Source organism: Hyperolius riggenbachi, chromosome 2 (assembly GCF_040937935.1).
Source record: "Hyperolius riggenbachi isolate aHypRig1 chromosome 2, aHypRig1.pri, whole genome shotgun sequence".
Taxonomy (NCBI): domain Eukaryota; kingdom Metazoa; phylum Chordata; class Amphibia; order Anura; family Hyperoliidae; genus Hyperolius; species Hyperolius riggenbachi.
Genome location: NC_090647.1, coordinates 42,555,099 through 42,570,120, shown reverse-complemented (window position 1 = coordinate 42,570,120; position 15,022 = coordinate 42,555,099). Strand labels below are relative to the sequence as shown.

At 45.6% G+C, this 15,022-nt stretch overlaps 1 protein-coding gene across 17 annotated transcripts in view; it reads right to left on the bottom strand.

The window, feature by feature from the left end:
* The window catches only part of DLG2 (discs large MAGUK scaffold protein 2), a 1,711,631-nt gene that overhangs the window by 83,138 nt on the left and 1,613,471 nt on the right, over positions 1–15,022 (bottom strand). For all 17 annotated transcript variants that reach the window (XM_068266685.1, XM_068266688.1, XM_068266686.1 and 14 more), the window contains one exon: positions 12,132–12,207. In XM_068266685.1, the coding sequence (XP_068122786.1) occupies positions 12,132–12,207 (76 nt within the window). The remainder of the gene's footprint in view (positions 1–12,131; positions 12,208–15,022) is intronic.

Below are 15,022 nucleotides of genomic sequence, written 5' to 3'. Positions count from 1 at the left end.
AGCCCCTCGCAGACGGGGCTGCTTTCAAGGTGTACTGGGAAGGTGGGAGACTGTACAGTGAGTCTGTGCAGCCCCCTACAGGTGGATCCCATGCGAATACCAAATGGCTTGTGGTCCCGAGTGCGTTCAGGGGACATGTGCTGAAATCTGCACATGGTAATCCTCTGACAGGGCACTCAGGTGTCCGCAAGACACTTGCCGGTATTCGGAAACAGTTTTATTGGCCCCGGATGAACAGGGATGTAGCAAACTACTGCCGAGCATGTGCCGTCTGTCAGGAGCTGGGAAGGTCCAGGGATTCCCGCGGGGTTCCCTTAGGTCCACAGCCACTTAGCAGGGGAACCCTGCGTGGGCTGGCTGTTGACCTAACCAACCCACTGCCCGTTGTCAGCAGTCCCGGCAGACACCACGTCCGACTGCAGTGGTGCAAACGCCCTGTCCAGAACGGTCCATGTCGGGTTAACCCTGAGGGTAGCGGACAGCGACCTGTTCAGGTGAACCGAGCCGCAGGCGCCAATGGGTTTCCCCGCCGTCCCGGCAGCCGACACCAACACGCTGATGGGCTGTCCCGGTGTCAGGGGGAACTAGACCCAACAGCGCCAATGGCTGCTACGGAGGATGTCTTGGTGACAACCCCCTACACAGCCTCAGAAAGGGGAGGTGTGACGGGCGAGCCGTCAGTGCGCAGAAAACGCAGCCGCAACCGACTTCCTGCCTCGGTTGTCGTTGCGCTGCCCCAATCAGAATCTCATGTCTGTGGACACCAGGCAGTCCAGCCTGGGGGGTCTCTGCTGTCTTCAGAGAAATAGTTAGCCTAGTTCTTTTCATGAAGCCTGTGCCCTGTGACTTACTAATGAAGCCAGAGGGGTAACACTCAGATGTTAATTAACAAACCAGGAGTCTTTTCAGAGCCAAGGAAGCTAATCCCAGCAGGGGGCAGACTTAGCGGAACCATTCAGCCAGGATAGGGAAACATAGAGTTATGATCTTTATGCATGTTTTAGAAGTACCATACATCGGAGAAATGTGGAAGTTATATCATTCTGCTGGTCCGGATCTTGTGAGTGTTTTGATATTAAATTTGGGCCCCTAGCCTAACCAGAACGCTGGGAATTCCACCGTTTTTTAACCAGGCATGCAAACATGCCCAAGTTTGATATCATATTAATCGGTAGGTTCTGGGGATCGAGAATATGTAATTATTATCTGTGTGCCGGCCGCGCAGGTCTGCCTAGGGAACCTGTCAGGATTATGAGTTTGCTAAAGCCCCTGCCCAGATGTGATTACCATAGTCCGGCCTGGGGGCCGACTCTGGAAGCCCGCCTCTGAGCTCAGCTCCATTAAAAGTGAATGAGCTGCCTGGGAAGAAATTCCTCCCTTTACCATCTTCAGGACACACGGCCACTATGAGGAACAAGTGGTGGCCATATTGCCAGAGCTAAAACAAAGGACATCCTCCATTTTGTTTGGATTCTAAATCTTGCTGAACTTTACTCTGCAACAAAGAACTCTAAGAACTTGAAACCGTTTTGCTTGAACTTGACGATTTTCCCACAAAAGGACATATTTCCACAAACCATAAGTATTTTTCTCCCTTCTTTTATTTTTTATACTGGCTATTACTGTTTTAATAATTGTTGATTTTAATAATTGTCTGTATATATTAATTATTTATATTGCGTGAATAAACGACTTTCTCCAAGTCATTCACTGTCTGCTACCCTGCTTATCAGCACACACAGAACTGATCCCGGGTCTCTGAAGATACGCTACTGTTTGTTTGTTGTTGGCTAGACAGAATATCGTGTATTTAACCGTTTTATTCGCAGGATTAGTCAGTTAATGGGCTCCACGGTCCCATGGTAACCGCGGTGGTGGCAGTACCCTGAACCAGTGGGTGAAGTTGTAATCACCCGTGTCTCACAGGCTCCCTTCTGAGTTGTCTGCGGCTAATTCTTAACAGTTCCTGCGCATTGACTGCGACCAGAGTTCGCACGATCTGTGCGCTGGCACCGTTTAGAAGGCTAAGTGCGGTCAGCCACTAGGGCTCCTGTGACAGTGTTAGGCAGCGGTTGGGACCTGTGTTGTGCTGAAAGTATCTGCGATAGCGCTAGCGCTATCGAGAAACAAACTAATTCGTTGGTGTAGCTGGAAGGCAATATAATTTTTATATATACAGAGAGACTGTGTAGCCAGTACCCCTCCCCAAAAGTTTTATTTTATTTGGCGTGGAAATGTCCGGGAACTACAAGAAAATGTGCCTGGCGGACCTGCAAAATCTTTGCCAAGAGAGAGGCATTGATGTCGGCCGCAAGAAACAAGGGGACCTGGTAACGGAATTGTTTCAATGGGATACCCAGCAACTGCAGGAGCTGGATGTGTCTGCTGAGGTAGACGCTGACCCATCTGACTCAAGGCAAGGGGAACCAGAGACTGAGACTCCTGACCGTACAGAGGTTGTGCATCCTGAGGGCCCTGCATCAACAGTTACGCAGGAGAATGTCAGTGTGGACCCCAATCCCAGAGTTTCTGAAAGTACTCGCCTGGAACCGGCCAGTACTGGACTGTCCGTTTGTACTGATCCGCTAATGCAGCAGGCATTACAAAAGCTGATGGACACTGACCTGGACAAGTACCTGCAGTACATGCGTGAGGAGCGCCAATCTGCAGAAGCGCGGACAGAGCGCCAAATGCGGGAGGAACGGGAGCGGCAAGCTGCTGCTGCTGCTGCTGAACGCCACGCAGAGAGGGATGCCGCTGAGCGAGAACGGGAGCGCCAATCTGCAGAGGCGCGGGAGAGACGACAGCATGAGCTCAACATGGCAAAGGTTCAACAGGCCAGCCGGAGTTCACCGCCCAGCCTCCCTGCTGAAGGAGCTGCACCACCCGTAAGTGCAAAATTTAAATTTGCTAATATTGAAAAAGACAGACATTGACTTGTTTTTGCGGTCTTTTGAAAAAGCATGCCGTCAGTATCGTCTGTCCCAAGACCAGTGGGCCAGACATCTGACACCTTTGCTGCGCTACAAAGCGCTTGATGCCTTCGCAGAATTGCCTGCGGAGAAGGATAATGATTATGCTGCTATAAAAGACGCTATCATTACTAAGTACCAGCTGACGCCAGAAGCCTATCGGAAAAAGTTCAGGGCCTGGCAGAAAAAGCCTTCTGATTCGTACCGAGATGTGGCCAGCAGCTTGCTCACCACACTCCGCCAGTGGACACTAGGCCTCACCAAAGGGTCTTATGATGTCCTGGAGGACTTGATAGTCCTGGAACAATTTCTGAACATTTGCCCTGCTGATGTACGCCAGTTTGTGCTAGAACGCAGGCCGGCTTCAGCAACTGTCGCTGCAGACCTTGCTGAGACTTTTGCAACTACCCGGGTGGCTGATACCCGCAGAACTGTCCCATCCAGCTGGAGAGGAGGTCAGCCCAATACCTCGGCAGACCCTCCTGCCCCTGTGAGCCGTCCGCCACAGAGGCCACCCAGCGCAGCTGCTGCACCCAGGCCTGCAGCGCCTGGAGAGGTCACCTGTCACTACTGCCGCCAGCCCGGACACATGAAATTCGACTGTCCGGAGCGGAGACAGACACCACCAGCACCTGGATCATCTGCATCACCTGCACCTCACCCACAGCAGAGGCAACCCGCCAGCGAACCACAGCCTGGATCATCAGATTTTGTCCTGTTTGCACGCGGACAGGAAATCCGCCACCGAACCGACCAGCAGCAACTTGTTAGAGTGAACGGCAAAGTTGTCACCGGATTTCGAGACACCGGAGCTGACATCACGTTAGTTCACTCACAACTTGTGCCTTTTATTTTTTATACTGGCTATTACTGTTTTAATAATTGTTGATTTTAATAATTGTCTGTATATATTAATTATTTATATTGCGTGAATAAACGACTTTCTCCAAGTCATTCACTGTCTGCTACCCTGCTTATCAGCACACACAGAACTGATCCCGGGTCTCTGAAGATACGCTACTGTTTGTTTGTTGTTGGCTAGACAGAATATCGTGTATTTAACCGTTTTATTCGCAGGATTAGTCAGTTAATGGGCTCCACGGTCCCATGGTAACCGCGGTGGTGGCAGTACCCTGAACCAGTGGGTGAAGTTGTAATCACCCGTGTCTCACAGGCTCCCTTCTGAGTTGTCTGCGGCTAATTCTTAACGGTTCCTGCGCATTGACTGCGACCAGAGTTCGCACGATCTGTGCGCTGGCACCGTTTAGAAGGCTAAGTGCGGTCAGCCACTAGGGCTCCTGTGACATCGGCTTATATGCGGGTCGGCTTATATGCGAGTATATACGGTACATAACACATGTATTATACTGTTCACGTTTTGATTTCAGTAAATTTTATATAGCAAATGAAGAGAATTCTGTTCCTGGTGGAAACCATGTCTTTTCCCCACAGTTTGAGGCTAAATACTGATGTAATTTCTTCTCCTAACTTTTTTTTTTTCTCCTCCAATCACTGAGTTACCTCAGCCTTGCTTGTAAACACAAGTGAGCAGAGAATCAAGTTTCAGCTAGGCAGGGAAATAAAGGGAAGAGGAGGAATATATTATAGATAAAAAGAACCCCCAGCATGCAACTGAATGGCAATGGCTATTAAAGGGCCAGTGGTTCTAAGCAATTGTAGTAGGGGTGATACAGCACCCTGTAGAAAAAGGCACAGGAGACAAAAGATGGGAGCCCAGTAGTGCAATATGTCAATAAACACAATGGAGATAAATAAGAAGAAGCACTACTCACAAAGGGAGGTTGCAAGGGGCAACCAACCACAGGAAGCAGGTAGAGACAACTAACCCGACTCCACTCGGGGTGGTCCTATCCAGAACCAGCAGGATGGTCGCTCTCTTTTTAAAAAAAAATGGCAAAATAAGTCCACTGTGGGGACTCCACTAGTGGTCTATCACCACCCCTCGAACAAGATATGTTCGGGGGTATACTTAGCCAACAAGGAGGGAAAGAGGCGCCCTGGTATAATAAAAGCATCTAAAATCAGCTAAAAACGATAGAAAATATGAGGTGGCTTACCTCAATGATAAAAATCTCAGTAATAATTACAAAAGATTTTTATTATCAGCACAGGCAACGCGTTTCGCGGGTCTCAGCCCGCTTCATCAGGCCAATAGCAGTGCCTACAACAGTAATAAAAGCTCTTCAATATACCCATCTATGAATATCCATCATAATAGTAAGAATCATGTTGACAAGTTCGTCATGTGGTCCAGCCGACGTCATCACCATCATACTGCGCAGTACAATGCTGATGACGTTGGCAGGACCATGTGACCCGCGCCGTGGAGCACACAAGAAGCCGACCAGGAAGCCGACCTCGCCAGGTCGGCTTCTGCAGCGTGGGACAACGGGAGGCACCGGAGCTACGGCGAGCGCACAGGACGGCTGCCAGGGGCTGGAGAAAGCCCAAGGTAAGTGGATTTTCTATTTTTTGAGAAGCTTGGATGTTTCCTTTAAGCAATGTTATTTGGGTGGCTGAAGAACGTTTAGTTCTGTTTTGCTTTTATCTTCATAACAAAAACTCTGAAGAGATTATGAACACCGCAGAGAAGGCAGAAGCCTATGGAGATGACACATTTTAATAAGTTTCCCATCGCCCGGAGTTCCTCTCTACCGCCATCACCACGAAGGAGAGAAAATCAGACTTGGCATCATCAGGATGCAGCTGAATATGATGCCAAAGATGTGATGATCCTCTCCTGAGTTATGCTGCAGAAATTGCTTCTGAAGCTCATTTGCGTAATTGCATAATTAGGAGATAAAATATGACAATGTTCTCTCTTCAGAATGCATCATAATAAACTCCATTCAAATAGGCATTGTTATGTAAAATGGATTCAGCGCCCATCCCCTGGGCTCAGCCGAGGGAAGAGAAACTTTGCTGGTACTTTCATCTGAATACAGCAGATGGGAATGGCCCCGCCACTGAATGCTGAGCAAGTGACTGACGTGACAGCCTCTCAGCATCGCTAAAGCTGCACGTCCTGCTTTAAGACTTGTGTTATTTATCTAAGCCTGAGGGACTTTATCCTAGTGTCAGAACGTGTCAAAGAAGTGTCAGGAGATAATCCACTGGTTTAGGAGAGACCTGTAAGCTATTGGAATATGGCTGACCCATTTCTCAGTGTCACTGATGAAAGGGCCTCAGCAAAGTTACAGTTTGTAAGAATGCAGTCCAGTCACAGAAATAACGAATTTCACTGAGAAGACAGCCTATCCATTCACTACAGATCAGTGACACCACTGAGAATGCAGCATGTCCATTCACTAGAGACCAGTGACACTACTGAGAATGCAGCCTATCCATTCACTAGAGACCAGTGACATCACTGAGAATTCAGCATATCCATTCACTAGAGACCAGTAACATCACTGAGAATGCAGCCTATCCATTCACTAGAGACCAGTGACACCACTGAGAATGCAGCCTATCCATTCACTAGAGACCAGTGACACCACTGAGAATGCAGCCTATCCATTCACTAGAGACCAGTGACACCACTGAGAATGCAGCCTACCCAGTCAAAGACCAGTGACATCACTGAGAATGCAGCCTATCCATTCACTAGAGACCAGTGACATCACTGAGAATGCAGCCTATCCATTCACTAGAGACCAGTGACACCACTGAGAATGCAGCCTGTCTATTCACTAGAGACCAGTGACATCACTGAGAATTCAGCATATCCATTCACTAGAGACCAATTAAATCACTGAGAATGCAGCCTATCCATTCACTAGAGACCAGTGACATCACTGAGAATGCAGCCTATCCATTCACTTGAGACCAGTGACATCACTGAGAATGCAGCCTATCCATTCACTTGAGACCAGTGACATCACTGAGAATGCAGCCTATCCAGTCACTAGAGACCAGTGACATCACTGAGAATGCAGCCTATCCATTCACTAGAGACCAGTGACATCACTGAGGATGCAGCCTATCCATTCACTAGAGACCAGTGACATCACTGAGCAGGCCTAGTGACTCACCTGTACAGCACTGGGGCCCTGCAGTGTCACACAAATGGACAGGGAAAGGGTCGGTATGTACGCATCTTAAGTGACTTGGTTTGTGTGTGCAAGTTCCCTATGGTTGAGCTGCCCATATCCACTCCTGCAATGTATGATTTATCACTTTAATTGCTTGGAGTAACACTATAATATAGCCCCAGAAAAACATCTTGTGATGGAAATAAAAGATGACTAATGGCACATAATGAGAAGGGAACATGGCGCACGGCGACACGGTGAACTGTGACCTATGAGGTATGTTACTTGGTAAACGTTAATATATTGGCGATGAGACAGAACAGATTGTTTGTGCAGTCACAGAGCCGTGGACGAGGCATGATGAAAATGGAGGCTTGTCATTAAGACTTGAGGAGACAACACCACAACAAACAGCCAGGAAATTAATTTCATTTTAAAACATCGATAATCCGATAAGGAAAACACTTTTATATCTGACTGCTTATTTACTCCAGCCATGTGGTTTCCTAAAGAGTGATATTCAGGGGCGACTACAGTCACACTAGCCCATGTGGCAGCTGTTGGGCCAAGGAGGAAGACGGGTGTGGGGTGCAGATTAGGATTCCTTAGTGGCCCACTCACTCAGGCTGGGGTGCCTGACCCCTCTCCACTCCTAATACAACAAAGTCCCTAGTATCCGGCACCAGGGAGGGATCACCTGATGCCGGAGACATGTGCTTGCTGGTTGAAAAAGCACAAACCTCCAACCCCCATCCAGGATGAAATAGTCACGAGCCTCCAGAGACATCTTCTAGCTTTCCTGAAGCTCATAGCAGGCTCTTAGCGACTTTCTGACATCCTCCATAGCTCCTGATGTGTCAAGTGACACGCCGGGAGCCGTGTACGGATGCCGGAAACTGCTAGGAGCTACAGTAAGGCTATGTTGGAGGCTTGGTGAGACATCGTATTTTATTTCCTGCAACCTCCCCAAAAAAACCTCAAAGCGTATTCTCTGTTATCCCCTCAGGCATGCTGGTTAGTCAAGACATCTGGTTGCTTGATTTCCAGATAATGCCGTGCGGGGGCGCATATCGGGCTATTTTTTGCCTCCGCACTGCACGGCTGGCAATTACGGTTTCTATTTATTGACCTGATGAAGCGGGCTGTGTCCCGTGAAATGCGTTGTCTACAGTTTAACCACTTTATTTTAATAAAGACTTCCTTTTCCACCTATATGAGTCTTCTGATGAGGTAAGATACCTCTTTATTTGTATTTTTACTTTATTTAAGTTTATTTCCCCGCTAATGGCTTGTTAACCTTCCTGGCGTATGCCGCCGTGGGCACCGCTCCGATTTGCATAATTTTTTTTTTCCTGCACGCAGCTAGCACTTTGCTAGCTGCGTGCAGTGCCCGATCGCCGCCGCTACCCGCCGATCCGCCGCTATCCGTCGCGCCGCAGCCGCCCCCCCCCAGACCCCGTGCGCTGCCTGGCCAATCAGTGCCAGGCAGCTCTATGGGGTGGATCGGAATCCCCTATGACGTCACGACGTCGTTGACGTCGGTGACGTCATCCCGCCCCGTCGCCATGGCGACGGGGGAAGCCCTCCAGGAGATCCCGTTCTTTGAACGGGATCTCCTGATCGCCGATCGCCGGCGGCGATCGGAGGGGCTGGGGGGATGCCGCTGAGCAGCGGCTATCATGTAGCGAGACTTTGTCTCGCTACATGAAAAAAAAAAAAAAAAATTAAAAAAAAAGATTTGCTGCCCCCTGGCGATTTTTTAGCAAACCGCCAGGAGGGTTAAGATTAAGGGCGCCTCCACCGACTTGCCTCCGTATCCTCTTTTAAACGTTTTATAATGCATTTTACCCTGGTATTGGCGTCTCTGTTCCAACCTTCTGTGAGTTGCAAAGTCCACCCTTGGTGGAGAGGTGCAACCCCCTTTCTTTCTCCAACCTCCATGGAGCAACTTCTTAACCTGAGTGGGGTTGGGTTTGGGCTCTCAGTTTCTCTTTGTGTTGCCTTGTATACATTTACTAAAAACTGACTGCTTTTAGCTGGCAAAAATTTAAGGATCACTATTGCAAAAAATTTTAAAATTTGAAATACACTATGAACACATAATTATAAGAAGTGTATTTCTCCCCGAGTAAAATGCACTACGTTACTTGTCTCCTATGTTGCTGTCACTTACAGTAGGTAGTAAAAACTAGGGATGCTCACCGCGTTCCGCGGAATTAATTTTTCCGCGATTCCGGACGGAATTTGGTGGTTCCGTTCCGTCGCATCGGAACGGAATTGCCATAGAGCTATAGCGGAAATTCCGCGGAACGATGCGTAATTCCGGCGGAATGCGGATTTTTGTAAGCCAATCACAGGGAAGCCTCTAGAAGAAGCTTAAAGTGAAAACAACAGGATTTCTTCATGAAAAAAGGAATTTCTGCACCAATCAGAGGCTTACAAAAACCACTTAAACGAATTTCTGCATGAAAATCGGAATTATTTCAGCACCAATTAGTGTTAACAAAAAGCAATCAATCCTATGTTAGCAACCAGCTCCCTAGCTATCTCAGCTATCCCACCTATTTTGTATAGGTCCCATAGCCTACGCGACACCTCCTGCGGTGCCAGAACCACCGCCAGGTCCCAAAGCTTACGCGACACCTCCGGCGGTGCCAAAACCACCACCATGGAACCACCGCCAGGTCCCATAGCTTACTAATCCCCTCATGCTGCGCAAAAACCACCGCCATGGAACCACCGCAAGGTCCCAAAGCTTACGAGACCCCTCCTGCGGCGCAAAAACCACTGCCATGGAACCACCGCCAGGTCCCATAGCTTACGCGACACCTCCTGCGGTGCCAAAATGACCGCCATGGGATCACCGCTAGGTCCCATGGCTTAAGCGACACCTCCTGCGGCGCCAAAATGACCGCCATGGGACCACAGCTAGACTGCCCAGAACTCCGTGGAAATGCACAAAATCCTGTGGAAATGTAATGGCGACAGAATTTAGCGCTGGCGGAATACGGATTTTGCTCTTTCCGATCATCCCTAGTAAAAAATCTGACAGGTTTTGAAATCGTCCATCTCCTTATAGGGGATTTTCAGTATCATCCTTATTTACAAAAAGCATTCCCTGGACAGGATCTATACAAATATGCTGGACAGCCTGCCTACTCATTTGCACACTGTTTTGAGAGTTGCACTGCGCAACTGCCACCCAGTTAGTTTTTTTTAAATAAAGAAAACTCAGAGAATCCTTCATGAGGAGATGGACTAGTCCAAAACCTGTCAGATCTTTCAGATCATTTACTGCCTACTGTAAGGGACAGAAACACAGGGGAAAAATTTATACCACATTTAATGTAGGAGAAATGTAGCTTTTTTTAAAAAAAAAAAAAATATGTGTGCTCATGTATTTTACATTTTGCAATATTTTTCTGATGGTGGTCCTTTAATTAATGATCCTCGCCTGGGTCACATGAGACCATAAATAATATCACTGAAACATCAAAGAATTAGCATTTGCGGTACTCCAGATATGTGTAAAACCCACAGCGAGGAATTTCAAAAACCAAACAAGCATAACAAAGTTAAAGGGGCACTATGGAGAAAAATTGTAAAATTTAAAATATGTGCATACATAGACAAAAAAGAAGTATGTTTTTTCCAGAGTAAAATGAGCCATAAATTACTTTTCTCCTATGCTGCTGTCACTTATAGTATGTAGTAGAAATCTGACAGAACCAAAAGGTTTTGGACTAGTCCATCTCTTCTTAGGGGATTCTCAGCAAGGGTTTTATTCTTTATATATTGCCTAAAATGGATTTAAACAATGATGCTGGCCAGCTTCCCTGCTCGCTACCCAGTTTTTTGGCAGTTGGACAAAGCAACTGCCATTCACTAAGTGCTTTTGAAAATAAATCCTCCAATGAAGAGATGGACTAGTCCAAAACCTGTCGCATCTGTCAGATTTCTACTACCTACACTAAGTGCCAGCAACATAGGAGAAAAGTAATTTATGGCTCATTTTACTCTGGAAAAAAACTGTGCTTCTTATTTCTTTACGTTTGCGCATATTTTAAATTTTACACTTTTTCGCCATAGTGCCCCTTTAAGTCTGTTATGGATTTTTTAAAAAGTTCTCACTGTTGAAATCAACCCGTGTACAAAGGCCTGTGCGGAAGACATGTCAAAAGATATTTCCAAGTGGAGAGTCAGATTATTGCAAGTGCCTGTTTGTGTCGGTTCTGCTTTAATATTTATTTATTTTTCTTTTCTGGAACATGAAGGATTCTTTAAAATGTCAGTTTCAATCAACACAGAATTAGATTAATGAGTTATAATTACCATCTTTGACTCATTTATCAGCCACCATTCCATTTACAAACAGGGATACTTTGGAAGCTAAATGAAATAATAACAGCAGTGATATATTATCATGCTGGGCTGCAGCACTGCTTTGTGAGCCATCGTGAGATGAAATTCAATTACGCTCCATTATTTTTTGAACATCGGAGCTTTCAATGGAACAGTTTGCTTCCCTCCAATCCCTTTCTCCCTGCATTGTCATTATTTTGCCAAGCTATGTATTTCTAAACCTGAACATAATGTAACAAGAAAGCAAAACAAAACCCCAAACCTGAGACAGACTTTTTGTTCTTTTTTTTCACTCGTTTGAATGTTATTTACAATTTTCATTTTTGAGAGTTTGTTTTTTTACATTTTTTTGATGCATTATTTTATTTACATACATTTTGCATTTATTTCTAAACCTGATCATGATGTTAAATAAAACAAAAAATACTGAGACAAGCTTTTTCTTTTTTTTTTCCACACGTTTGGATTTTATTATTTACACGTTTATTTCCATTTTTAGAGTTTTTTTTTATTTATTTATTGATGCATTATTTTATGTACTTTCTTTTTGCATTTTATTGTTTCGTCAATGCGTTATTTTTTATTTAATGTTGATTAATATTTATGTAATTTAGCAAAAATGTTTACACTTTTGAAACAGGAGCTCAGTACCCCCCTTAAAGCCTAGACACCATTTCATAACTTCTGCAAACATTTAATGATTGCGTATTTTGTGTAAGTAATAATTTTGAGCAGCACTTACCCCTTTAGAGTCGATAACGCCGGGTTTGGCATTAAATTTCACAGTCTTCAACCGCGCCCTCTCCTTTCTTTCAACCCTGCCAACAAAATGCACAGTAACAAGTTAGATAACACATCCACTCCAGCACTATATGTGTTTTAGCTGCTCAGTACCAAATATAGTTGCTTAAAGGACAACTGAAGTGAGAAGAATATGGAGGCTGCCATATTTGTTTCCTTTTAAACAATACCAGTTGCCTGGCAGCCTTTCTGATCTATTTGGCGGCATTAGTGTTTGAATCACACCAGAAACAAGCATGCAGCTAATCTTGTCAGGTCTGACAATAATGTCAGAAACACCTGATCTGCTGCATGCTTGTTCAGGGTCTGTGGCTAAAAGTATTAGAGGCAGAGGATCAGCAGGACAGCCAGGGAACTGGTATTGCTGAAAAGGAAACAAATATGGCAGCTTTCATATACCTCTCACTTCAGTTTCCCTTTAAGTTATTTTTAACCAACATCCCCAAGTGCTTTTCCAAGTGTGATGTTACCAGATGTATCCCATTTATTTTATCTGGTCCTAAGTCATTAGCATGGCCAAGATGTGAAACCTTACATTCATCATATTTATCAATCTTAAAAGAAGCTGTACTGAAAGCGGATCCGAGATGAAAAACTAACTATAACAAGTAACTTGTCTATATATCTTATCTAAAGTTTAGATTGTTTACACAGCATATCTAGCTGCAAACAGCTTTAATAGAAAATGATTATTTCTTCCTGTGATACAATGACAGCAGCCATGTTGTTAGTAAACATTACACAGAGGCAGGCTTATCTGTATCTTGAGCACTCAGACCTGTGAAAAAAACCTAATCCCCCTCCTCCCTCTGAAATCAATGGCTAGTAACACCTCCCCCTCCTCCTGCCCAGACTGAGCTCCCATGAGCCCTTGCTACTGCCAAGGCTCTCTGAAAACTTGTGGGCGTGGATTGTTTAGTTTATACTGAATTAGAGTATTAAAACAAAAGCAAAAGTATTTGGCTTGAGGAATGCCCTATAAACAATAGGAAAGGAACACAATTATGCAATGAGTAAAAGTTCACCTCAGATCCACTTTTAAAAAAGCTCTCTGGGGGATACTTACCTTGGGAGGGGAAGCCTCATGGTCCCAATGAGGCTTCCCCCTTCCCTGTAGCTTTGCGAAATCCAGCACTGGCTCCCCCGAATCCTCTCCGGAGAGATTTATCTCTCCGCGATCTTATGCAGGCGCACAAGCGGCTCTTCACTCGGGAAGGGCGGAAATACCTAAACCCAATCGTAGCCGCTCTACTGTGCAGGCGCAAAGGACTCGCGCCTGTGCAGTTGACTGGATCCGATGAGGTTCGGCTATTTCTGCCTTAACCCGAACGGAGAGCTGCTAGTGTACCGGCGCAGGATCGAGGTAGGTAAATATTTACCTCGCTGCTGTTTGGGGGGCTGAAGCGATAGATTGTCGGGACACCGGAGGACGGGGGAAACGGGGGATCCAGAGACTTCCCCCCCCCCCCTCCTCAGATAAGTATCTCCAAAGGTTTTTTTTTTTAAATTACAGATTCTCTTTAAATTTCAGTCACATTCACAGTGGGACGTTGAGGTTTAATGCGATGTTAAAGTCGCAACGCATCTGCGTTTAGAGGTAACGCACTGCAAGCAGTGAGTAACCATAACGCAACATTTTTTCAACGCTACTTTAATGTCGCATTGTGAACATCCCATAGGATTATCCTTGCATTGCGGTAAGCAGCGTTATAAGACTTTATAACGCAGCTCTGCAACATCCCACTGTGACTGGGACCTTCAACAAAATGCAGTGACAAGTCAGTTAAAGTGAACCAGAAACGAAGCACCCTCATGACATTCAGTCTGGCTTTGCTATAATGATTCAGCTATAATGATTCCTAAACAGAGCCACAAGGGGGCAGGCTTGGGCTTGAAAAGACACCAGAAAACACAGACTCAACTATAATGATTCTTGAGCAAAGCCAGACTGAATGCTCAGTCGGGATTTTATCTGGGCTGATAACAAGCAGGCTGAGCAGTGAAGAATGAAACAGAGAGCAGGGTAGGTGTTTTTTCTAACGTTCTCCCTGATATATATGGTAAAATACATGAGGGTGCTTTGCCTCTGGTTCACTTTAAAAAGAAACCGTAACCAAGAATTGAACTTCATCCCAACTCAGTAGCTGATACCCCCTTTTACATGAGAAATCTATTCCTTTTCTCAAATGGATCATCAGGGGGCTCGTTATGGCTGAAATTTTGGCAAGACCCCTCCCACAGGAAACTATGAGGACCATGGTCCTGGCAGTTTCCTGTCTGAACCTCACTGCATTGTGGGAAATAGCTGTTTACAGCAGTTTCCAACTGCCAAAAAAAGCAAGTAGCAGCTACTTCCACTGACATCACCTGCCAACAGTAAAAATGTCACCATGTGATAAATGTCAGAATGTAAATCAGGGAGAGAAAAGAAATGAGCAAACACTGACTAAATCATTTATACATAATTATTGTAAAAATGAAGCACTTTTTTTTATTACATTATTTTCACTGGAGTTCCTTTTTAATATTTCTTCTCAGTACGAAGGCATGTAAGATGAGCCCTAAGGAAGTTAAAAGTAAAACTAAATCAATGCAGGACAGATCCCTTTGTGCCCTGGGTTCCCTCAAAGAGCTATATATACACCCGATGGATGGCTAAGGGGTCTGTAGCACACATGGAGCAGCTGTGTGGTTCATCTGTTGCTATAATCTGCTTACACCACGATATATTTAATTGAGGTCTATTGCCATCATATTGTGCTGTTGGTATACTATGCTGACAACGCTGGTTGGCCGCCGACTTAATATGCTGTGATGTGTTATTACTCTGTG